We start from the raw sequence: 27540 nt of genomic DNA on the forward strand, positions 1-27540 counted from the left end.
TGTTCAGAATTAATTAATTCTAAAAATTAAATCAGCCCTTACTCCATGGCCAAAAAATTGACCTTGCCCATCCAAAAATTAATTGGCTAGGCCATTTGCAACCCAAAGTGGTCCCATGCATTAATTGACCCTTGCACAAGCATTAATCCATTAATTAATGCCTAGTCCCTAGTGTCACCTCTGACACTGAATGGCCAATTAATGGTCCTAGCGGTAAGCTGACACCATAATTCACCTAGAATCTAACAAGTGTAACTTGTTACAACTTTTGCCTTTGACACCCATCTTTTTCATAGGGTCCTTCGGTCTTCAACTGTGAGAAAGTAGCTTGCACCTCACATGTGCAACACATGTGCATCTTTTAATTGCACATTTGATTAATCCTTTAATCAAATGTCAATTAAACATAAGCAAAGCATCAAATTTTCACGTCCTCGTGACACATTACCTAGTGGACCATCTAATCATTCTATAGTGCCCTAGCCGATATTTGGACAAGGCTATCGTGTCCCAATGCCTCCACCTATACCAATGGTATCATATGGACCTATGCCCGTTTCAGTACCTTCACAGCAATCCATACTCATTCGACATCAGTAGCCTATTTTTGTCTATCCACCTTTATCCCCTCCTCCTCCTTATCCATCACCACCACATTATCCTCCATCTTATCTCATCTATCCATCTTCCCAGACACTTCATGGTTCTAGCTCCTCATCCACCAAGTATGCTTTTAATGACAAGACTCGTTTCAATAGGTCAAACTACACCACTTGGTCAAATTTAATGGGGCAGGTCTCTAACTCTCAGAACATATGGGATTTAGTGCAAGGGTTGAAACCCCAAACTGATCCCACCTGTTACATTAATAAGGTAAATTATGGGAGATAGGCATGAGGGATGACCGTCCGGGGGCCTTGGGCACCCAAACGAGGTCTAGGGAAGCCTAGAGAGTTAGAGAGTCCGAGAATAGTAGGACTCACCTGAAGTGGACGGCTGGCAGAGGAAATGAGAAGGGAGGTGCCAGCACTTATCTAGGCGAGGTTGGGAGGAGAAACCAAGGTCTCGTGCCACTGATGGTTCAAGAGGAGTGAGTCCACCATCGCGAGTGATTCTGCTCTTTGTCTGACGAGTGACTACGTATCACTGGTATCAGAGCCATCGAGTCCTGCTTTAGCATGTCTCCCACGAAAGCTTTCGATTGTCCTCACGTGAAGGCTTTATCCGGCGCCCATACGTCACACGTCACACGAGTACCAAATTCAAGCAGTCTTCACGAGCTCCCACACTTCACACGTCATACAAATATCAGACGAGAAGACGCGCCCACACGTCATACAAGTACCAGATTTGAGAAGATGGAGCCCACATGTCACACGTTACACTGGCCCGTATCCCTTCATACACGATTGAATTCGTGTAGCGCAATGGAACGGCAGTAAAAGCCGGATGAAGCCAGTCGGACGAATCTCACACGTAACAGGGGTACAGCTGGTTCATGTGACCCATTGGGGAGGGGGTGTGTTTAGGCTCTTCCTTATTCAGTATTCCTGCCAATAAGCTTTATTGTCAATGTGATTGGCTCAGTTTGGGAAAGACGAACTATTTCTCACTCTTCGGGGTTATTACTGAAAGCCATCAACAGCTGCCCTATCACTATAACCAGGGAAGTACTTCACTTTGTATGCAAATTTCTTATATTTGCTTTCCAATTCCAGTGTATTAATGGAGGGGAAAGGGAGAGAGGGAGTAATTGAGAGTTCTAGTTCTGGGGACCACCCTATGGTAGATTCCCATGAAACGGAGATACAAGAAAAGCAATGGGAAGAATTTTTTGCCACACGAGAACAATTTGATAATCTAATTACTCGTGTGCAGGCACAGGGGGTTCAAATGGAATTTTTAACTCAAACACTCACCAAAATAAAATCTCAATTAACTTTATTACTAGAAAGGGATAAAAATAAGCTAGAAACCTCAGATATTCCATCTTCATTGAAAGATTTGGATGTGACTATGCGAGATCCTAAAGAACCCCACCAAAAGTTGAGGGATAATCCAACCTTAAAATATATGAAACCCCCTCAGTTTCACGGGGAGAAAAAAGATAGAAATAAAAACACAATCTTTAATTTTCTCCAAAAATGGGAGGATTTGCACAAACTTAAAAATACTCCACCACATCTCCAAGCGTTGGAGGCCAGTATAACTTTGGGGCCAAAGGCGTATAAATGGTGGCGAACTTTAAAGGAGGCAAATAAAATACCCGAAACTTGGGCTCAATTTGAGTCGGTCTTTTTGAAAGAATTTCTTCCTAAAAATGAAATGGAAAGAAATTGGAAAGATTTGGATTATGTCAGACAAAAGGGAAGACCCCTGCTGACATATCTGGAGGAATATCGTGAGATAATCCTCAAATTGGAAGGAATAGATGAATTCCAAAAGACAAGAGGATTCATTAGGGGACTAGATAAGGCCTTTAAAAAGGAAGTGAAAAGAAGTTCACCTAAGACGCTTGAAGAGGCAATTAAATTTGCATTAATCAATGAAGATAGTATGCGTCCAGGTACACTCACTAGTCTCATTGATACGGAGCCCAAGACTAAGGAATTGGAAACCTCAAAATTTGTAAGCAAATTTAAAAGGAAAATGCCATTTCTTAAGGGCAAGAAACAACCCTTTGAAAAGAAACAATATGTAAGGCCAAAGTTAAGTCAAGATGACTTTGATAAAGCCAAAAAAGAAAGGCTATGTTTCAATTGCCTATCCCCTAACTATGCTGCCTGGAATTGCCCTCAAAGGAAAAAGGGGGAAGATAACGGAAAGGATAAGGACAAGGGCAAGGGAAAAGAAAAACAAATCCATGTAGTGCAGACCCAAGAATTAAAGGGGCATGAAAAGTATAAATCTTTAGAGGTTTTGCACAAGGATGTACAACACAGGTGTTGTATGTCAACTTCTATGTGGCAGCCTACTTTTGGGCCACAATGATTTAGTTAGAGTGCATGGATTGATAGAGCTGGAAAGAGGGTTAGAGTCATGATTGATGACTCTGCTACCCACAATTTCATAAATTATGCACTTGTCAAAAAATTGAAACTTCCCCAACAAAAGAGTGGGCATCAATATGTTGTTCGTATGATGCAAGGTCAAGATAATAAAATATGGGATACAATGGTATCCAATTTGGAAATTGAGATTCAAGGATATAAAGATAAACTTGATTTCCAAATTATGAATATGGAAAGAGCCGATATTGCTTTAGGGAGGGAGTGGCTATGGGGATTGGAACCATCCTTAAAATGTAGTTATATCATCATAATACACTGAAATTTGAAAGGGATGGTAAGACTTTTGTGATTCAAGGTGAACATGAAGTATCTGGTAACCCTTTGTTGTGTTCCACTAAAGTTCAAAAGCTGATAAAGAATGAAGCTTGTGAGGTATATATGTTATGGTCTCTTCCTGTGCAAAACACTTTTACTTTCTGTAACATAAAGCAACAATTTTTTTATGTTTGTGAGTTGAATGTAAGTAATGAATTAAGTGGTTTGTTAGATGAATTTAAAGATGTGTTTCCTTCTCATTTACCAAGTGGCCTTCCACCAGATAGGGGTGATATAAATCACCCAATTGACACAAATAAGGATACACACCCTATTTCTAAACCACCTTATAAGTTAAGTGAAACACAACACCAAGAAGTTGAAAGACAAATTAAGGATTACCTTGATAAAGGGTTTATACAGCCCAACAATTTACCTTGGGCTTCGCCAATTTTATTGGTAAAGAAAAAAGATGGTTCTATGCGACTTTGTGTTGACAATAGAGCACTTAACAAGATAACAGTGAAGAATAAACTTCGTATGCCCAGAATGGAAGATCTTTTTGATCAATTACGAGGGGTAAAATTCTTCACAAAGATAGACTTAAGATCAGGCTATCACCAAGTAAGAATTAAGGCACAGGATATTCCTAAGACAGCATTTCGTACTAGATATGGGTATTATGATTTTTTAGTGATGCCTTTTGGCCTCACTAATGCACCAACCACTTTTATGAAGCTGATGAATAGTGTGTTACGGCCCTATCTAGGACATTTTGTAGTAGTCTTTTTAGATGATATCTTGATCTTTAGTAAATCAAGAGAAGAACATTTGGAACACTTATGATTAGTATTCCAATTGTTAAGAACACATTCCCTTTATGCGAAGAAAACTAAATGTGAATTCTTCCCACAAGAAGTCAAATATTTGGGGCATATTATCTCGAAAGAGGGAATCAAGATGGATCCAGAAAAAGTAAGGGCAATTATTGAATGGCCATCTCCAAGGAACCTAGAAGAGCTGCAAATCTTCCTAGGATTATCTGGATTTTATCAGAGATTCATTCGAGATTATGCTAAAATAGTTGTTCTAATGAAAGACCAACTTAAAGGGAAAGGGAAGAGTTTTAATTGGGGAACAAACCAAAATGAAAGTTTTCAAAAACTTAAGGTAGCTATTGCTACAGCTCCAGTACTATTAATTGTGGATCCCAATAAACCATTTGTGGTTGAAGCCGATGCCAGTGATAAGGCGATAGGCACGGTCTTATTACAAGAAGGTCGACCAATTGCTTTTGAAAGCAAGAAATTAGACCGTGCAAAACGAAATTATTCTGTTTATGAGAGGGAGCTATATGCAATAGTACATGCAATGAAGAAATTGAGGCACTATTTGTACGGTGCCAAACTTTTGATCTTGTCGGATCATGAAAGCATCAAGTGGCCTAATGACCAACCAGATCTACAAGGGCGTAAAGCTAGATGGGCCGAAGTCCTCCAAGAGTTCGAGTATGAGATAAGGTATAGAAAAGGAAAGTATAATGTAGTGGCTGATGCACTCAGCAGAATGCCGATCATAAATGAATTGAGTTTTACTCAATTCACTTCTGATTTGCTTGAATCTTTAAAAGGGAAATGCCAGGTTGATCCGGCATATTCCAACATTTGGGAAGCAATTGAAAATGGGGATCCAAGTGGAAGGGCCTCCACTGAGGAAGGAATATCTGAGGATGTTCAACAAAGAAATGGAGCATCAAGGGTTACTCAAATGAGATTCAAGTGGAAGAATTTTACCATTGATAATGGTTATTTACTCTACAAGGGTAGGATATGTGTCCCGAAAGATGAAGAAATAAGACACCAGATACCCTTTGAGTGTCATAATGCCCCTAGCGTGGGACATCCAGGAGTTAATAAGACTTATAGTCTTATTAAAAGGTAGTTCTATTGGTCTGGAATGAATAAGAACGTCCTTGACTATGTGGTCAAATGTAATAAATGCCAGGTTAATAAAGCTAAAAGATTGAAAATGGGAGGACTTCTCCACCCATTAGAGATTCCTTCGAGAAAATGGGAGAGTATCTCCATGGACTTTATTGTTGCATTACCCAGAACACGAAGGGGACACGACTCTGTGTGGGTGACTATGGATAGGTTAACCAAAATGGCTAGGTTTATTCCAACTTCGACTGATGTTAAAACACTAGAATTAGCTACATTGTTCGTAGAGAATATATACTGATTGTATGGCCTTCCAACAAATATAGTTTCTGATTGGGATAGAAAATTTCAATTTTGGCGTGCTGTATTTAGAAAGTTGGATACTAAACTTAGCATGAGTACGGCAAACCACCCGCAAACTGATGGGCAAACTAAAAGGATTAACCAAATCCTTGAAGATATGCTCAGGGCATATGTAAGTAAAAGGCAAACTAATTGGGAAGAGTATCTACCGATAGCAGAGTTTGCATATAATAGTCCCAAGCACTCTTCCACTGGATATAGTCCATTTATGTTAATGTATGGGTTTCAGCCCAGAGCTCCTCATGCAATAGGACTGCATAAGGAAAAGGTTCAGGCAACTAAGGATTTTAAGGAGGATATGAATAGTATGTTAAAATTTACTCAAGAAACCAGCACTTACCTAGGCAAGGTTGGGAGGAGAAACCAAGGTCTCGTGCCACTGATGGTTCAAGAGGAGTGAGTCTGCCATCGTGAGTGATTCTGCTCTTCATCTGACAGGTGACTACGTATCACCACCCTTGATCCATACAAGGCCGTATGTTCATGAAAGCCTCGTAACACCTCCGCTATTGTCGAGCTTAAGCAAGGCTTGTTGCCTGAGTTTCACTCTCAACTTCAACATTTCGACTTAGCATTCGAGCGTTGGGCATACTTGACTGGCCGCTATGTTGCTTGGGATAGGACCCATCGTATCAATTTCAATCATGAGCTCCAAAATGTTAAAATCACAGACAAGGATGACTTGAAAGTCAAGCTAGCTGAGTATCTGCATCTCCTCACTGAGTTCTCAACCACTAGGACTCCCAAGTCCTCTGACGATCAGGTTACCCTGTTCCTTAACAAGCTACCAAGAAAATATTTCCAATAGCATTGCTCCGTATATCTTTACCAATGTGTAGCCCACCATGATGGTTCTATGATTACCTAGATATAGGGGGTCTCCAAACTTGTGGATGAGCACAATGGTTTGAATGGTCCACTCCTATGATCCTAAATCAAAAACATGATCACATGCCATTGATGTACTAATTCTTAAACAATCATGCTTCATTGAAATGATACAATTGTAAGGATATGCACTACACTCTACACATCCAATGTTCACACAAGAAGAGATGTATGCATAGAATATCGTGTGTCTAGCCTATATTGTTGTGCTCATGTAATGGTCTCTAATCCCTTCTGAATCCATATACAACTCTCTGCACTCATCATCGTACCATCTATTTTGAGGCATGGTGCTCGATCAGGTGGATCTATTAGTGTGTATGGAGTGCAGAAAGCTTTGGAGAGCTGCCAAGTGGAGGATGGAGGTGAGCTAGGAGGTGAGTGTCCCTAAGGGGGCATTATCCTAAAACTGTGTGAGCCCCTCATATATATAATGGCTATATATGTATGCTAGCTCATGTCTGAAACAGAAAGTGGTAGGCGGGGTATGGATGATGGCTGGAATATGTAGCTGTGGTGAGGAGGATAGGGTGAGGGATAGGTAGGTATGGTTTGCCAATCAGACAAGGGGGGACGCTGAAGGATATAACTAATTCCATTGTCTGGATGGAGCCTAATACATAATCTACTGTGCTGGAGCCCGTGGGCTAGAAGCAAGTCAATGCTCCGAATCCTAGCCATTCCTTCATCTTGTTGTAAATGATGAGATGGTGTTGCAACCCTGGCTCTAGTAGGTATTAGTTGTAACGAGTACTATCTCCTCCAATATCAGCAGATATCCTATGTGTGCCTGCCTCCTCTATATCCATCAATTGGAGCCTCCCTAGATCCTCAAAATCATATGTGTCACATTGTGCACTCTGTGTCCTGGCATTAAAATCTCCTACCAAGAGAATCTCTCCCTATCAAAAAGTGTACAATCCCATCTAATAAGTCTATGAAAGGAGAGTCTCCTCCATCCCCCTCTCCCTCCTACTGCTCGGGATCCCCAATGGCATATCTCAACCTCCATGGGGGAAAGTAGCAAAGGGCAATATATAGCATTTGCTGCGGGAGATCTCTACCCTGATCCACATTTATCGTGCGTCCGCATCTCATGCCATGATGTGGACTCTATCCTGTAGATCTTGCTTGATTGAACCCGCCACTCCTCCTCATCCTCGAGTGGTGCCTTGATGTCTCGTGCAACTTCTGTATATGGACTCCCATGTATATCCCTGTACTTTGGGCAATCCCCTCTCAGGGCTCTAGTGTGTCTCTATGATCAAAATCGACTCATGATCCTCCATCACCTTCTCCATCCTCCCTAGGTGTGTCTATAATGAGTCGTTATAGTTCCATACTGTCATACGTATCTCAGAAGTGTCTATCTCATAGGCCATGCATCCCTATTCAACAACCTTGACATCAATGATGACTCGGCCATCTCTATACACTACCTTCTTGCCCTCCTACTTAGCTTGGATTATTTTGGGCATATCTATGCACCTAGGTTCCACCTCTATCTTGATAAGGTCATCGTCAAGTTAGTTAGTGTTAGCCTGTCCGTGTTACTCATGTCAGTCTCTCATCTCCTGGTTATGAGCTCCTATCAAAGTCTAACGGAGACATAGAAGCTCAAGCAATTTAGGTGCAGTTTCTTTATCTATCCGCTTCTTGTGTGCATTCCCAGGCTAGTTACTGCCTTCCACAAGTCTGACTACACATGCCAAACATTGTCATTGCTATCTTGGAATTTTTTGGGATGTCCCCTATTTTTTCTTGCATTTCTTTCTATGTGACCAACATTAAAGCTGGTCAGCTAGCATTTATGACCTCTCTAGATCAGATCGGCCAGTTTTTTGGTGCGCTTGCTATTTATAGCTACACCCCCCACTTGGTAGACACATACACTCTTCAATCTTCAGTCTTCCCTTTGCAGGTACACACTCCAACTCTCTGTGCTTGGTGTTGCCATCGTCATCAGCCTGATCTGGTGCCCTCACTAATGCTTTGGGCTATGCACAAGGACTGATCAGTTTATCATCATTGTATCAGCATTTTTCTTCAATCAATGCAGTCTTCTTCCCTCATCTTTTGCTTCCTCTCTCTCTCTCTTTCTGCTTTTCTCTATGTTCTTAATTCTATTCTATTGTGCACTCTCACGCAGTAACCAAGGACTCTACGATCCACTGCTTTCAGGATTTAGCCACTGCATGAGAGTCTATGAGCATTGAACCTCTTTGGCATTTTAACCTAAGATATCTAAGATACGACTCTCTTTATGAGTTGTCGTGTCGATAGATGGTTGACGGCCTTCCACACCTGAAGCTATCAAGGGATATCTATAAATCTTGTGAACTTAGAAAGCAGCACCATAACCCATTTCCTCAACAATCTACACATAAAGCAAAGGCACGTCTTAGATTGATTCATGTTTATCTTTGTGGGCCGACATCCATCACCACCTTGAATGGCACATTGTACTTCTGTTTTATTATGGACGATCATTCAAGATACATGTGGATATGCTTGAGATCATGTTGATCTTTGTGGGCCAATATCCACGGCCACCTTGAACAGCACATTGTACTTCTCTTTTGTTGTGGATGATCATTCTAGATACATGTGGGTGTACTTTCTCGAGCATAAGTCCAATGCCTTCACATATTTTTTGGCTTGGGTGCTGCTAGTGCATAACCAAACTGGTCGTTGTGTAGGATGTGCTTTCTCAAGCATAAGTCCGATGCCTTCACATATTTTTCTACTTGGGTGTTGCTACTCCATAGCCAGACTAGTCGTCATGTAGAATGCATGACAAGTGACAATAGGGCCGAGTTTACCTCCCACGAGTTTTTCAAATTTCTACAAGAGCATGGCATCTCACGCCAATTACCTCTACCAACTCCCCTTCACAGAATGGAGTTGTAGAGCGTAGAAACCACACCACCATGAGCATAGCATGCTCTATGCTATTCACAACACAGCTCCCTAAGCGCCTTTGGGTCGAGGTTGTTAATACTTTGGTGTACATCCTCAAACTACGATTGTCCCTCAAAGGACTCAGTATGAGGCATTTTTGGCTCCCAACCTATAGCTTCCCACTTTAGAGTCTTTGGGATACACACACCCTTGATTATAAGATAGGCAAGCTCACTTCCTGAGCTGATCACTTGACTTTTGTAGGATACTCCTCTAACACGAAGGCTTATCTTCTATTTAATCCTCAAACAAACAAGGTGGTCATTAGGAGAGATGTAGCGTTTGATGAGAGGGACATTGTGTAGTTTTCTACACCAAACTCCAAGCCCTTCCTTGAAGATAGTGCCTTTTGAGGTGGATCTACTACCCATTCCTGACTCACCCACAAATTCTTCTAGTTCGGAGTCCCCCTCCGCAAGACCCGTTACCTCGCTAGCACAAGCAAACCATGGGGATTCGTGGATCCTTCCACCATATTCCACTCCGAAGAGCCCTAGAGAATCTGCTTGGCTTGCACCTCAAGCATCATTTGAATCGCTATTTACAACTGATTACATAGCGCATTCTGAGCCGAATAGTTGGCAAGTGACCCTTCAAAACCCCCAACGGCAAGAGGCCATGGAGAAGGAGCTAGAGAGTATTGGCCAAAATGAGACTTGGACCTTAGTGGAACATCTGAGTCACAAGAAAGTCATCGGAACGAAGTGGATTTTTAAGACTAAGCTAAAGACTGATGGGACTTTAGACAAATGCAAGGCTTGACTTGTGGTGCAAGGATTTCGACAAAAGCAAGGCATTGACTATAAGAGGCATGTGCTCCTACTACGCAATTGACATCATTTTGTCGGTTGGTTTCGCTCGCCACTCACTGCAGTTGGTTGATCTATCAAATGGATGTCAAAACTGCCTTTCTAAACAGTTACTTGGAGAAGGAAGTTTATGTGAAGTAGCCACCTGGCTTTTCTTCTGCTGACCGGAAAGATAAGATCCTTCACCTACGAAAATCTCTTTATGGGCTGAAGCAAGCATTATGCTCTTGGTTTCAGAGGATAAATGAGTTCCTTAGAACTCATGAATACCATTCTATCCCTTGTGACCCAAACTTATATATACATATCACTTCAGAGGGGTTCAACTATATCCTGTTGTGCATGTGAGAGTCCACTTTCCCTTCACAGAGAGCAAGTTGAGTTCGGCACCATCTACCTAGAGTTTGTGGGCTGAAGCAAGCACCGCGCTCTTGGTTTCAAAGGATAAATGAGTTCCTTAGAACTCACGAATACCATTCTATCCCTTGTGACCCAAACTTATATATACGTACCACTTTAGAGGGGTTCAACTATATCCTGCTATTCATGTGAGAGTCCACTTCCACCTCACAAAGAGCAAGATGAGCTCGGCACCATCTACCTAGAGTTTGTACCTTCATTAGATAATTTTGCAAACATATTGACCAAGGGGTTCAATCAACTGATACTTTAGTTTTTGTTACCCAAGATCAACTTAGGTACACCCTCCCCTACTTCAATTTGACGGGGAGAGGGTAATTCTCTCTAGCTTTTCCTTCCAATTCCACAAGAGCCGACTTTTTTCTCTTGGTGGTAGCAAGATATTGTTTACACTCTTTTTCAGACATCATGTATATTGCACTTTGCACCTTCATTCGCACCATCAAGATGACATGATTATAAAAGGGCACTTGGACACGTGAACAATTCCCTTGCGAGGGCACTATCCAAGTGACAACGTTGCATAGCATTTTGCATGAGCATAATCACACATGCATTACCTCTTGCACTACTCCAATGCATTGGCATTCTGTTCTATAAACATGTGTCTATGTGCATTTATCCCTTTTGTGGTCTTTTGAAATGGCCAATTCTAGATCCATATCCGTGGCATTACACATGGCAGTCTCCAAGGCAATCTCCCTTGCTTGCTTAGCTCTGCTAGCTTACTGTCCACACACTTTTTTTGCCTCTCCACATGCCCATAATATTTACTTCATGCATCCTTTGCCTATTCCTTTGTTATTGACACCCAATAGTGGTAGGGTTAGCTTGCTTATTTTGTGAAAGCCTTTGGGTCTAACCACTAGTCTCCCATCAGTTACTTAATCGACTACAACCCATAATTCTTAAAACAAACACTTATTATCACACACAAAAACCCCTCCCTCCCAAAAAAAAGATTCAATGTGGTTGCATCCACCTTTGTAGGACTTGGTAGGCCACTAGGCAGCCGACATGCACCCTTTGTCAAATGCCTTGGTCTCTCTGGGGTGACCACCTGGACTCTCTTGGTAAGATAACCATCGCCTCTATAGTCTTGATAGGCCATTAGGCAGCCACCATGCACCCTTTGTCTAATGCCTTGGCTGCTATGGGTTGGACTGTAAATGAATGCACTATGTAATCAGCAGTAAACCCCTTTGTGCACGCATCAAGCCACATCCCATCAGCTAATGACCACATTATAGGCTATGTTTATCTTCTAGCTGCTGCGTTTGACCCCAAACTGCCACAATTACCCCATTCTAGTGCTGTTCTATATGTCGCCTTGCTCTTATAGGCTGAGTTTGCTGGTTTCCACACTTTCCTGCTGCGTTTGCTGGTTTCCACACTTTCTTGCCTAACAGATTGTGTTTATCCCATTCTAGTGTTGTTCTGCCTATCGCCTTGCTCTTGGAGGCTACATTTGCTGGTGTCCACGCTTTCCTACCTGTCCAGCATCACTATTTGCTACATTTACTACTGTCTGACATTTTTTAGGCTACCTTGCTACGTTTCAAGATCCGTCAAGAGTACGACACTCTCTTCTACTCATCACCTTTGTCTCAATCCTCGAGACACGAGTTCAAGGTACAATTTTCATTCCCTATATAATTTGTTTGCTACATGAGCATTGTATATTCAAAATTCATTCATCTATTCAAATCTTCACTATGATCATTGTCTTTGAGTTACCCTAACCCTAACTGAGCTTTGTTGAATTTACGTTTTGTTGTATGCTTTCATTTATGTTTCTGCATTAGGGTATTTCTTCATAAGAAACTCCAAACTGATAGAGGAAGTCATTTCCGCTCCGACGCACATGCACCATCCCTCAAACATTGTCCATATAGCCATAGCTTCTACTTGATTTCCATCATCATCATCTTCCGACATAGCCTCATCTCCATGATCTTCTTCTTCTTTGTCCTCACGCATCATGCCTTATACACGTCACAAAACATCAAAGACATAGATGGTACTATTGGTGGCCTGCAAATGTTGACCTGCAACTTAATACCCACCATAGTACCTACTGTAAGAGAGAGGTGCCACTTAGCTCCTACCTACTAACAAAAATGTGAGGGGATTTGTGTTGTATTTTTTTCCTCGGGGGGGGATGATGTGTGTGTATCTGTGTGTCTGTGTGTGTGTGTGTGTGCGTGTGTGTGAAAGTGAAGCAATGCGGAAGCGAATGATCAAGACAAAGAGTGAACAAAGAGAGGAGAGAAAGAGAGAGAGAATGAAACACAAAAAATCTGCAATGTAGAATGTTGTATAAGGATGCAAAAATATACAAGGGTGTAGAGAGAATGTCTACATATGTCTCCACCTCGAAGATCTTAGTCCCCGTCAGCCCCAAGAGCAGTCTCCACGGTCTGCAGCCTGAAATCTATGAAAACCAACCAAGAAAGGCTGCTGAAATTAGGTCCTATAAATAGGCCAAGAAAAGCAAAAAATAATGCAAGTCGGCTGCATTAATGCAGCCGATTGGAAAACAAATCTGTCCGACCAACTGTTTGACTGCACTCTACTGTCACCTAACACGTGGCAGCTGCCACGTAGCACTCCTGCACCAATCGCTACCTGGAAAACTTGTTGTACCAGCTGCATGTCCAAGGAATGACCAACTAACCAGCTCTAACACCCTAAGGGATCTAAAGTGCTATCGAAGTAAAGCCTAGGGAAGTGCCTTGGTAAACAAATCAGCAAGATTATCCTGTCTTGCAATTGACCATGGAAATTGTCTCATCCAGAATCTTCTCCCGAATGAAATAATACTGGATCTAAATATGCTTCGTCCGAGCATGAAACATAGGATTCTTGGCCAAGGCAATGCAACTCTCATTGTCACACTGTAGAACAATAAGACCCATTTGTGGGCAGCCAAGCTCCTCCAGGAGCCTGCGAAGCCACACTATCTCACATGTAGTAGAAGATGCCGCCTGATACTCCGCCTCAATCAAAGAGGGGCAACCATGTGTTGCTTCTTGCTGCTCCAAGAAACAACACCAACACCCAAGGTAAAACAATAACTTGTCGTGGACCTCCAATGATCCACATCACTAGCCCAATCTAAATCACTCCAACCTCTAAGTACCAAGTCTGTAGCACCTGTACCGACAGGATAATAGATCCCAAGATCATGAGTCTCCCATAGGAACCGCAAAATCCTCTGAGCAGCCTGTCAATGCACCATCTTGGGTTCACTCATGAGCTCGGCTAGCACACCTACAGCATAACATAAGTCAACATGGGTATTAAGAAGCCAGATCAAAGAGCCAACCAACTACCTATAACGCGTAGCATCCACCAAAGGAGAATCAAAATGAGCTATAGCCTTCCAATTCAGGTCCATAGGAGTTGTAAGAGACTTGCATCCCTCCATCTCACACGTAGCCAAGAGCTCCTATACATACCACTACTGGGAAATAAAGATCCCTCTCGAAGTCTGATAGATCTCATGACCTAGAAAGAAGTGAAGAAGTCTCATATCCATCTGAGCTGTAGGGCAAAAGTATCATGGAAATCAATGCCTAAGCATTGTGCAAAATCTTTAGCAACAAGGCGAGCCTTGTGCTTATACAATGTGCCATCACTGTGGTACTTGGTGTTGAAGACGCATTTGACTCCGATGATCTTCTTATGAGGAGGCTTCCACATGAGATACCAAGTGTCATTCCTCTCAATCAACTCAAGCTCTCGCTCAATCGCTTTCTGCTAGTAAACATGCTGTAAAGCCTCCATCACGGAAGTGAGCTCCCGATCCTGCATGACACGACTCATTAAACAATAATTAGTGTAAACAAGCTCAATGTGGTGTGCTTGGTTCCTCCGAGAACGTCACGGGCCATCCTGTGGCTGCCACTCCTCAAGGACCCCTGCATCACGAAGAGTGTCATAAGCCCAATGAGAAGGAGGCTAGATCTTGCCTCGATGCGCTACATCTACTGAAGTTTTTGGAAGGACCACCGATGGTGTGGAAGCAATCAATGAATCCAATGGCTAAGAACTAAGCTCCTCATCCGAAGAGTCCTCAAGAGACACAAGCTCCAAAGGAATAATCGTTAGCACCCAACTCTCACTAGGATCTTCAAGAACAGGATGTTCCTCGCCCCCCTCTGAGGCTAGGACTTTCACAAACTGAACATCACAGCTCGTGTAAACAACCGCTTAATAGGATCATACAATCAATAGCCTTAAGACTACGAGCTATAGCCCACAAACACCTGTCTTTTGGAAGCCGCTTCAAAATTGTCATGTCAGGTGTTTGAGATGTGAACATAGCTTAGTAACATGGAACGGGAAACGGGAACACAGACGGGGACGGCTAAAAGTGAGGACGGGGATGGGACGTGGGACGTGGGACGTGGGAGGGAACAGCATACATAAATAGCATTTGAAAATGCATGCATGTGATGTGGTGGATGGATGTGTAGGCATGTTAATAGGGGATGCCCATTTTATAGCTTCCCACATCCCAGTCCCATTCCCATGTTAGAGCCCCCTCTCATGGTAACAGGGAATGGCAATTTATTATTCTTGTCCCCATGGGCCCATCCCTATTTCCATCCCTATCCCCAAAACTGATCCCATGTTACTCTGTGTGTGGGTGAATGTATACTACCAAAGAACATATAAAAAAACCACCCCCCTAAAAGACACCCACTCCCACAAAAAAAAAAATTTAAAACATCCCCTAACAAGGGACGTGACAAGGGGACGAGATAGGGAACGGCCGGGACGGGGGGACGGCTGTTGGATACGGAACAGGGGACATCCCCGTCCCATTTTGGCATCCCCATTCGGCCCATCTATTCGGAACGGTGTTCCCATGTTCTAGGGCCTCCAAGCGGCCGTTCCCTGTTACTATGGAACATAGGCATCACACCCAAAAACCCTGAAATAAGAAACATCTGGCTTTGACCCAAAGTAGGCCTCATATGGAGTCATACCAATAATAGCGGAAGTATGGGAACGATTAAGAATGTGAACTGCAATAGCCATGGCCTCAACCCATAGACACTGAGGTATTTGACGATGCTCAATCATGGTACGAGCCATCTCAATCACACTGTGATTCTTCCCCTCTAAGATGCCATTCTCATGAGGGGTATTTGTATTGGCAAACTCTTGGTGAATACCTCGATTTGCACAAAAACGAGTAAACTCGTTAGAAACAAATTCTTCGCCCTTATCCGATCATAAGGTCTTCAACTTCCGTCCCGATCGGTTCTCCTCAAAGAGCAACCAATCCTTAAAGTTGGAGAAAGCCTTCGACTTCAGTTTCAAGAAATAAACCCATGTCATCTTGTTGTAATCATCCACAATTAGCATGAAATACAAGCTCTCGTGAAGGGACTCCGTCCCCATCAATCCACAAAGATCGGTACAAACAAGCTCCAAGGGTACTGAAGACCACCTCGAAGCCGTGCTAGGAACAGTATCACGAGTCTCCTTCCCACAGAGACAAGATACACAAGGCTACTGGCTCACCACAATATCCGGCAAACCTCGAACAAGCTATCCCTTTGACAACCTCCCAAGATAATCATAATTAAGGTGGCCAAACCAAGCATGCCAAGCTTGGACTGAGTTTGTGAGGTAAAAAGAAGATAAGTCAAGGCAAAAACAAATTGCAACTTATAGACTCCATTCTCCTTATAACTGGAAGAAAAAATCTGTCTCGATCCTCGATCAAGAATCTGAAAAGAATCTTCGTTAAATTCAACCAAAGGCCGAGGGCACAAAGCTTGTGCACTCAAAGTAGATGATACCCCAAGGCCAGTACATGAAGTACCTCGGATGTATAGGCACCACCTCATTCATCTGGAATAAGATGCATGTATCCTCGTCCCTATATAGGAATAGACGAACTATCACCAATGAGAATCTAGCCATGCAAAGACCGCAAATGAGCAACCCCTATTGAAGAAGGAGTCATGTGCTGTAAGGCACCACTGTCAACAATCCACTCCCGAGTATATAAGACCGTTAATACACTACAACAACCGTCAGGGTCAAATCCTCAACCACCTCCAAGTGGAGAAAAGCAAATGATGAGCAAGCAACCACAATCCTCCTTTGAAGATTTCTCCTTTATCTCCTTCTCCTTCTTCTCCTTGTCGGAGCAATACTTCTTCCAGTGACCTATTTTGCCACAAATGTGACAAGTAGACTCATTTTCCTTGTCATTCTTAGATTTGTCCTCCTGCTTCTTTTGGTCCTTCCCCTTCTTCTGAGAGAACTAACCAACCAAGGCCTCAGATTTAGAAGCATTGGTCCCTTTCAATTGCTCCTCTTAGTCCAAGACCATAAGAACCAACTTTTCCCATCCAAGAGTCTCAGACCACCCTGAAGCAATCAAGGCAGAATAAAAACCACTGAAATGGGGCGGTAACTGTGAAAGAAGAGTTATTGCCATGTCTTCAGAAGTGATCACCTTCCCTGCATTTTGAATCTGCATCTGAAGCTGCCTCGACTTATCGATATGCTCCCACATAGAAAATGACTCGTTGACACTCATGGTTCGTATTTGCACTTCCAAAGAAACTCACTTCAAGATGGTCATCCAATCGTACATCTGATCAAGCTTCATCCATATATCCTAAACCACCATCAAATGCTCAATATGAGAGATAATAGTTGTAGTACATGAGAGAAATAAAAACAAGCAAATGCGAGCATTGAGTTTATCCCAGTGTGCCTAAGCCTTTGCCAACTCCACCTTATTATTCGAAGAGAGACTGGACTCGTCTCGCAAAGAAAGACAATGCATAGCTCCATAACAAGCTCTGTCAAGTCATAGGACTCCAAAATGGCAAGCATCATGACCCGCCAGATGCGGTAATTCTCGCCATCAAGCTTTTGATTTGATGGAAGGGCCGGTAAGACGGGCACCTTCCGGTCCATGATCACCTGAAACTCTCTCTTGGCCTCAAAATACATCTTCACCTACAATGTCTACACAAAACACAAAAAGCAGTCCCCCTCTGACTATGAGAATACAACCTGCTAAAACTCTTGTCCGCTTGTCCTACTCACCGGAAGCGATGAAAAGGTAAAATCTGCACTTGAAGGCCCAATACGCAGCCTTCCTCCTTCTCTAACAGCAAAAACCAGCAGTAGCTTTAGCAAATCTTCTCCTTTCTTGCACATCCACGCTCATCTCAGCCTTGTTCTAATGCACAGCCCTCCTGCTCGCCCTTAAACATTGAAAACAAAGCCTTGTGTCACGCTAAAATCTCCCCTTCAAGTAGGTCCACCCTAGGTCAATCCTTCAATGCTCTGATACCATGTCAAAGTGAAGCAATGTGGAAGCAAATGACCAAGACAAAGAGTGAACAGAGAGAGAAAGAGTGAAACGCAGAAAAACTGCTGTGTAGAATGCTGTATAAGGATGCAGAAATATACACGGGTGCAGAGAGAATGTCTGCATATGTCTCCACCTCCAAGACCTCAGTCTCCATCAGCCCCAAGAGTAGTCTCCATGGTCTGCAACCTGAAATCTGTGAAAACCAACTGAGGAAGACTGCTGAAATCAGGGCCTATAAATAGGCCAGTAAAAATGCAAAAAATAATGCAAGTCGACTGGACAGCAAATCTGTCCAACCAGCTGTCTGACAGCACTCTGCTGTCGCCTAACACGCACATGGCAGCTGCCACGTGGCACTCCTGCACCAATTGCAACCTGAAAAACCTGTTGTACTTGCTGCCTACCCAGGGAATGACCAGCTAACCATCTCTAACCGGGGGGGCGGGGGCAGGGGAGCATGCACTGTATTTGTTCCCTTTGTGTCAAATCTTTCAAAATTAGACTTTGTCTTGCCCAATGCAAAGGTTTGGGAGGTACTCTATATGCGTTACGTAGGACTGGGGGAAGGTTTAGTATTTCTTACAATTCTAATTTAGTATAGATTACAGAGAAAAAACTATGATTGCTGAAAAAAGAACATTAACAACTTCTTGAAAACTGCACCTATAATTCCTGGACTCGAAATTGTGTCCCAATTAGCCTAGTAGCTACACCATGCCAGTGAAATCACACCTTCTCCTGTAAGCTTTTGCTCTCCCTCCTCCTCGCAAACACTTGAAAGGTGCACCTGCAAAAAGAGCTAGAACTTTTATTTGTTTCCAATTGTGTTAGACCTACGTGTTTGCAAGTGCCACTTATAACAACCTTAAGAATGCAGTCTCGCCTCGCACTAAAGCCTTTCAAGCTGCCTTGCACCTTTCATCCACTTTTTCTTTTGAAGTTTTAATACAGCCCTTCAACATCCTCCACCTAAGAGGGAAACCACTCCTTGCTAAATTGACAAGCAACCTTTGTGCTTCATCTATTCTCCTTATTTTACACAACTCTGTCAAGAGAGATATCAGCAGACTCGTCACAGGACTATCGTCTGGGACATCTACACAATGTAAACCGTGGAATGCTTGATGTGCACGAATGAGACCCAGCACAATAGATTTATATAGTGCTCTGTCTGGCACACATCCTTCGCACAAACAAATGATAAAAACCTGGCAGGCTTGCCATGGCATATTTGCCTTGAAAAAGTATGAGATCATAATGTTGTAAGTATACACATCAGGAATACATCTTTGGCATACCATTGCATCAAAAGCCTTCCAACCATCACCAGATCTTCCAGCTTTAAAAAGTCCATCAACTATAGTATTGTGAACAATGAGATTGGGAACATGACCCACCTTTCTCATTATTTCTAGCAGCTTCAGAGCTTCCTCTACTTTCCCAGTCTTACAAAAACCATGAATAAGTATGCCATATGTAACAATATCTGGAGCACAACCATGTTCTTTCATACATTCCACCATATAACGAGCTGCCACCATTTTACCAGCCTTGCACAGCCAATTAAGAGATGCATTGTAGTCAGCTATTTGTAATTCTTGTCCCCTTGACAACATTACAATGAAAACTTCGAATGCAGAATTGTACTTATTCATTTTACAGTATGCATTCACCAAAGCCCTGTATGTCATGGTGTTTGGAGAAAGGCCAGATTTTTCCATTTGATGGAACCACAAAAGAGTTTTTTTCAGACTTCCCTCTTTAGCATAACCCCCCATGAGAACATTGTAAGTCAATTGGTCAGGAATGCACTTCTCATCTAGCATATTATTATAAATCTTAGGAAAAAGTTTCAACTTTCGTCCCTTAAAAAGAGAATCAATCAGAATGTTATATGTATAAACATTAGGCTTGCACCCCTTTTCTGTCATCATTTTCACCAAGGAAAGAGCCCTGTCAACTTTGCCCACCCTGCAGAAGCCTCTCACTAATATCGTATATGAAACCACATTAGGGGTACACTGCTTGTCAGCCATTTGATTCAGAATGTTAAGTGCTTCATCCACTTTGCCGACCAGACACAAGCCTTGTAGTAAAGAATTGAAGATTACCACATTCGGTGCAAGGCCAGACTCTGCCATTTGAAGGATAAGTGCATTAGCATCTCTAAGCTTGCCCAATTTGCAATAACCATGAACCAATGTGCCAAAAGTAACATCATCACCTGTGATCCCTTGAGTGCTTAAGGCATTCCATAACTCATAAGCCTGGGGTACCATACCTGCGTTACAGAACCCAGCAATCAAGGCATTATATACATGACTGTTCAATGGAATTCGCTGCTGAATAATGTGGCGGAGAATGGCATAAGCCCCCCTTTGATGCCCTGCGTCACACAGTGTGCTAATCAATGCACTCCAAAAAGCATAATCAAAATACGTACTTTTGCCCATAAACCTGACCCAAAACTCATCAGCCTTGTTCACTTCACCTAAACTGCACAGAGTGTAATACAATGTTAAGCAAGTAAGAGGATCTGGCTTGAATCCCATGCAAACCATTCTACCTAGAATCATGCCTATATCTGAGACTTTGCCTGACTTGCAAGTACTAACAATAAGGATGTTGAAAGTTGTACTATTAGCGAAGGATTCCATATCCTTGAATAGGCTTAAAATGGCATCAAAGTTCCCCAAACTACTCAAGTATGCCAGGACTGTATTATATGCATCCACTGCTTCTGAGATTTTGACATGGCCCATTTTACGCAATGCAGTTATGCCATCCTCCACTAAGCCAGCATGGACATATCCATCCACTAGAATTTTTAACAGGAAAGCTAAAAAGGTACAGCCACTTGCACGGAGATCCTCGAGCAAGCACCATACCTTCTCAAACTGCAGGGACCTGCAGAGGATGCTGACAATAATTTTGTATATAGAAACATGGTGCCGAATGTCACAGCTTTCCCGAGCCCATGTGAAGAAATGCCAAGCTGCATCTGCGTCTTCCTGCATGTGCAACAATGCTGCCTCGATATCAGATGCTTCGGCAGTGGAAGGTAAGCATAACGGTGGTGGTGGGGCTTGGGGAATCTGCTTGGAGTGGCAGCAAATGTTCCAGCTACCGGTGAGCTGGGAGGTTGGAAAAGGAGCCTCAGAGCATGCACGGGAGCTTGTTATATGGGAGGTGGAGGCGAAAATGCTAAGGAGGCGATCAGTCAAAACACCATGAGGGCAACCAACTCTCTTCTCCAGGTGCTTCCACTTCTGTGTCAGAGGTAATGGGATGCAGGTGGGGCTGGGCAGCAGCGGTCCATCTCCATTTCCATATCCGTATCGACCTGCTTCTGTTGGTGAGCCTCCATATCCATTTCCTTCTGTTGCTGATATTGTTGGTGCGCCTCCGTAACCACTTCCTTCTGTTGCTGATATGATGGTCCCTTCTATTGGTAAACCTCCATATCCACTTCCTTCTGTTGCTGGCATTATCGTTCCTTCTGTTGCTAAACCTCCATATCCACTTCCCTTTGTTGCTGATATAATGGTTCCTTCTACTGCTAAACCTCCATATCCGCTTCCTTCTCTGGCTGATACGACCACTTCTGTCGTGCTTCTTGCTGCAGCTGTGGTGATGGTCGAAGGAGCGGCTGGAGCTAGAGAAGGGCGATGCAGCCATAGCTTGGAAGTGAAGGAGACGAGCAGGGAGCTCTGTGCATGTCGGGCATGCAGCATCGCCAGGTCAACAAGCACCCATCCCTTCTCTTCGGGTGGCTTGCGCAGCAAACCTCATACGATAATTCAAAAAGCCAGCAATTCATCACGCCATTCCAATTCGTTCTCGGACAACACGATGAAGAAAGCCAAATATTTTGGCAAATGCCTCTTCAAAACCCCTTCATCATCGTCTTCCCTAAGCCCTCCCCTTGTCACTTGTAATATTGGCATAGGTAGAGGGGTCAATCTTAGGTTAGGGGGTCCAATTTCCAATTTTACTATGAGTGTTAAACTTGAAACGTCTTGGACTCCTAATGTGATGTAAGGGTATGGGCTTTGTAGCTATATCATGGCGTTCGAGCCAGAAATACCTACATAGAGAGTAGTAGTGACTCTAAGTCTTGCTTGGTTTTCAATTTATATGCAATGCCTTATACTCAGTGGTGAACCCTCACATGTGCGGCAGCATCATGAGGGTGTAGTCATGAGATGTGTCTCAATGTTGTATTTTTCTATATCATGAATATGAAGGATTCGTTATTGTTATATCTTGTGTACCTTTACATTGTGCCTCATGATAGGTTATGACTTGAAGTCCTATGAAGGTCCATAACACTTGGTATCATAGCAACTCTAGCACAAAGCATGCTAGCTCAAGAGGGGAGCAGGCTTGATGTGGAGGAGATCCTACCATAACACGTCATATAATACAACACGATGACCCCGACATAGTGTTACACAATGCGATACAACATGGCGCTATGCCCCACGTCATGATGCCCCCCAATACATGTTACCTGCTAAAAATTGGGAGAGAACTTGCATTGCCAACAAAGCTAAGAGTGAGCCATGGCATGATAGGGACGTATGGCATACTATTCAAAAATTTCTTGGAGAAGCTAAAGCAATGGAAGGATACTTTCTTTGAAGAGGAGGACGAGCTATGTCATTGGCTCAAAATCACATACAAGAAGAAAGAATTGCAGCTCAAACTTATCAAGCAAACAAAGAAAGACCATCAAAGCACTAGAGAAGACCCACAAAGGAACAGAAGTGTTGTGTGATCTTGATAAGAAGGCTGAAGAGTTGGATGAAGACCTAGAGGAGGTTGACTACCAATTGATCATGGTGCAAGATAGAGCCAGAGCCTTGACACGGAGCTACAAGAAGAAATCATGCTTAGGTGGAACTGGGAGATTGCCTCTAGATTTTAAGAAGCCAAAAAGCGGATCGAACCATACTTGAAGCAAACGAGAGCCAAAAGAGTCCAAGAGGTAAAGAATGGAGTGAAGCCAACCAAATAAGAACCAAGGAGCCAAGAAAAGAAGAAACATGTGAAAGAAGAAGAAAAGTTATAGTCAGATGAAGATGAAGATAAAGACAAGGGAGAGGATGAGCTCAACCTGGATCTTGGAACATCTCATCCCCAACAAGAAGGAGCCGACTACTACTACCCCAACATCTATCCTAAAGACTACTACCAAGAAGGCCACTCTAAAGACCAATACCTCTACCACAAATACCCTCCCAAAAAAGATGGATACTACTACCCTAAAGATCTTCTCATTGACTACTACCCAAAAGGAGAATACCTCTACATTGACTACCTCTATCTTGAAGAATGCCAACTTGAAGAAGTTCAAGAAGAGAAATAAATGGCAGAGTATTATGTAAAGGGTGAAGGATGGAGAAAAAATATGCATTCAAGGGTAGAAAATATTATGATGGATTTAGGATACAAGAAAGAATATGAAGATAAGTGGAGATATCAATAGGATGAACCCTTACACCCACATGTTGTAGCCCAATTGAAAGAAGAATAGTGTTAGAAGAAATGGAGTTTGAGAAGGGGGAGGATGAGCTTTGATCTTGATCTTGGAACAACTCCACCCATTGAAATTGAGAGTGAGGCTAGGTTAACACCCTCCTATGAGGCACAGATGCCTTTGACGAAGAGGATGATGAAGAAGTAGATGAGGAGATAGACTTAGAATATGAGAATGGAAGGGCAAAAGTGAAAGGTGAGAAGGATCGAAGCTTGCACGCGAGCTATGGCGGGAGAGCAAGAGCAAGAAAGAGAGAGACAAGAAATGGGAACTCCAACAGTCACAATGTGTGACCGGGCCTTCCTTTATTCAAACTGTCACTAAAAGAATAAAGAATAAAGTGACGTGACGGGCGCCCGCCACCTGCAGTGTGCAGTGGCGGGTACTGTCAGTGTAGTAATACACGGGGCGGCACGGCGGAGGCGCCTTTACCCCCAACAACCTCCCACTTAAAGGCGAATCTGCCCTAGTGAGAGAGAAAAGAAAAAGAAAAGATAGTACAAATGTACATAGGTACAAGGGATGAGGAAAGGTGACATCTCATCCAACGCCCATCAACCTCCTGAGGAAGGCAAAGCGCTCAGTAGTGAGGCTCTTCGTGAGCAAATCTGCAGGATTCTCGTCAGTGGAGATCTTGACAAGGTCAACAGACCTGTCCTCCACGACACCACGTATGAAGTGATACCTCACCTCAATGTGTTTCGTCTTCGCATGGAAGACCGGATTCTTAGCCAACTGAATGGCACTCATAGAATCCGAATGCAGTGTAGGTGTAGCATCAATCCCAAGGTCAGCAACTAGACGGCCTAACCATATGGCCTCCTTGCAAGCCTCAGTGGCTGCAACATACTCGGCCTCAGTGGTAGACAAAGCCGTACACTTCTGAACCTTGGACATCCAAGAGATAGCCCCTCCAGCATAGGTGAATACATAGCCAGAAGTGGACTTCCTACTATCTGCATGTCCTGCATAATCGGAGTCAGTGTACCCCACGACCCCTGTATCCTGGCTGCCATAGCAAATACACATATCTGCTGTGCCCTTCAGGTACCTCATGATACCCTTCACGGCATCCCAATGTCTGCTGCCAGGTGTAGCCATATAGCGTGCCACAACACCAACTGCATGTGCAATATCTGGACGAGTGGCTATCATGGCATACATCAAACTGCCCACGGCTGATGGATAAGGGATCTTGGCCATCTCGGCCCTCTGCTCATCTGTCTGCGGACAATCGGCCTGTGATACCTTCACATAAGAAGGTAATGGACAGCCAATAGGCTTTACGTCCTGCATGCGGAAGCGCTCAAGGACTTTATGAATGTACTCCCGCTGTGAGAGATACAAAAGTCCTTGATGCCTATCGCGCTTAATGCGCATCCCAAGTATATGTGAGGCCTGTCCCAAATCCTTCATCTCAAAGCTCTTCTTCAGCTGAGATTTAAGAGCATCTAGCTCATCATGAGCTTTCCCTACTATCAGCATATCATCAACATAGAGTACCAAGATAAGCAAACTGCCATCACGGGCTTTCTTCGTGTAAAGACACGGATCCATAGCACTCCTGCTGTAGCCCTGTGACTGCATAAAGGCATCAAACTTATGATACCATTCCCTAGGTGCCTGCTTTAAGCCATACAAGCTCTTCTTTAACTTGCACACTAGGTGCTCCCTGCCAGGTTCTGCAAAGCCCTTAGGCTGATCCATATAGATCTCATCATGCAAGTCCCCATGTAGAAAAGCCGTCGACATCCATCTGATATAGATCTAAGTCAAGCTGTGCAACCAAAGCCAAGACTAAGCGCAGGGTGGTCATCTTAACCACAGGAGAGAAGACCTCATCAAAGTCCACACCATGTTCCTGCTTAAAACCCTTTGCTACCAATCTAGCCTTGTATGCCGGCTTGGGGTGTCCAGGGGTACTTTTCAGCTTGTACACCCACTTGCATGGCAAAGCCTTCTTGCCCTTAGGCAAGGCAACCAAATCCCAAGTCTCATTCTTATGCAGGGAGTCTATCTCAGACTGCATAGCCCTCTCCCAGGAGTGACTGTCACCCCTGCGCATAGCCTCATCATAAGTGAAAGGCTCTCCTGCATCTGTAACCAAAACATAATGCATAGAGGGCTGAAATCTGTCAGGTGGACGTCTATCTCTAGCAGACCGTCTCACCGCAGGCTCTGCTGCCTGTCTAACTACCTGTCCAACATCCTGGCCCTGTGGAGGAACTGCTGCAGGCTGTACTACTGGCTGTGCTGGAGCTTTAGGCTCCTCCTGAAAGATCACTCTGCGGATCTCAACCACCTTCTCAGGCTGCCTGTGCATCTTGTCTTCATGGAAGACGACATCATGGCTGCGTACTATTTTCCGCGCCTGCGGATCCCATAGGCGATAGCCCATCTCTCCTGACTCACCATAGCCAAGGAATATGCATTTAATGCTCTTTGGATCCAATTTACTCCTCTTGTCCTTGGGCACATGGCAGAATGCCTCACATCCAAAGACACGGAGATGCGCATAAGAGGGTGGCTTACCAGCCCAAACTTCCTCTGCAACCTGGAAATCCAATCCACTGGAAGGCGATCGGTTTATGACATGCACTGACGTACTAACTGCCTCAGCCCAAAAACTCGGGGGTAGGCCTGCATGGCTAAGCATAGAGCGCACACGCTCCTGAATAGTCCTGTTCATGCGCTCAGCCAAACCATTCTGGGGTGGGGTGTAAGGGGCGGTCAACTGACGCTTAATACCCCTGTCATCACAAAACTGCTCAAAAGCATGCGAGACATATTCTCCCCCATTATCTGTCCTAAGGCATTTCAGCCTATACCCAGTCTGGTTCTCAACAAGAGCAAGCCATCTCTGAAAAACTGCCAAGACATCGGACTTCTGCTTTATGGGATAAGCCCACACTTTCCTAGAAAAATCATCAATGAAGGTAACGAAGTACTTCGCGCCACCCATAGACATGCAAGGCATAGGCCCACAAACATCGGAATGCACCAATGCCAAGGGCTCACTCATGCGTGGCCTACCCGATTTCTTATGCGTAGACCTATTCTGCTTACCATAAAGACAATGATCACACGAGTCAAAACATGCATAATCCAAAGGCGGAAGATACTGCAAACCAGATAACATTTTCATTCCTTTCAAAGACATATGCCCCAAACGGGCATGCCAAAGTGATACATGTGGGATAGAGCCCACTGCCAAAACATGGTCTACAGAAGACCCAGATACAACAAGAGGATAGAGGCTGCCAGCCTTGGCGCCTCTAGCAAGCACAAGTCTGCCTTTGGTAATCTTCCAGGTAGAATCCCCAAAACAGACATGAAATCCTCCATCATCCAACTGTCCTGCAGACATAAGACTACGCGTAAGCGCAGGTACATGACGTACATCCCTGAGCAAAAAGGAACTGCCAGTGGAAAACTGCAACTGAATATCTCCACAGCCCACAATATCAAGAGACCTGTCATCTCCAAGTTTGACTGATCCAGATACAGTACGGTAAGAGTGAAACCACTCACGGTAAGGCGTCACATGGAAGGACGCACCTGAATCCAATAACCAGCACTGTGCATACATACTAGGTGTCTCAGTCAAGTGTGAAGCATCAGAAGAACTAGCTGCAAGTATAAACTCATCACCACCATCGGACTCTTCAGTCTGCGTGACATTAATTTCCTCAATCTTGACGTTGGACTTCGCAGGTACTATGCTGCGATCAGAGGACTTCTCCTGCACTTTATCTTTCCCCTTATCCTTGCGCTTCTCATTGCGCAACTCATGACACTGTGGTCTAATATGGCCCTTTTTCCCACAATGATGACAAGTGACATTTGCATTGCGTCCACGCGACTTACTACGCGACTTGCCACCACGAGATTTAGACCGACCCTTCTGTGAGTCACGGCCTCGGCCATTACCACG

General features: G+C 43.7%; 1 protein-coding gene across 26 annotated transcripts in view; it reads right to left on the reverse strand.

Annotated features, from left to right (window-relative positions):
* Positions 1–21961, reverse strand: part of LOC148039668 (uncharacterized) — a 63840-nt gene extending 41879 nt beyond the window's left edge. For 7 of the 26 annotated variants that reach the window (XM_087692780.1, XM_087692744.1, XM_087692762.1 and 4 more), the window contains exons 1-2: positions 20346–21961; positions 18797–18851 (exon numbers count right to left, since the gene is read on the reverse strand). In XM_087692780.1, the coding sequence (XP_087548906.1) occupies positions 18797–18851; positions 20346–21798 (1508 nt within the window). In that variant the 5' untranslated portion in view covers positions 21799–21961. Of the gene's footprint in view, positions 1–18727; positions 18852–18928 lie in introns of all 26 variants that reach the window. The other 19 variants (XM_087692804.1, XM_087692795.1, XM_087692788.1 and 16 more) reach the window with 15 other exon arrangements.
* Positions 21962–27540: the final 5579 nt, after the last annotated feature.

This window comes from Lygodium microphyllum, chromosome 2 (genome assembly GCF_053477565.2).
Source record: "Lygodium microphyllum isolate KBCC chromosome 2, Lygodium_microphyllum_v1.1.10, whole genome shotgun sequence".
Classification (NCBI taxonomy): Eukaryota; Viridiplantae; Streptophyta; class Polypodiopsida; order Schizaeales; family Lygodiaceae; genus Lygodium; species Lygodium microphyllum.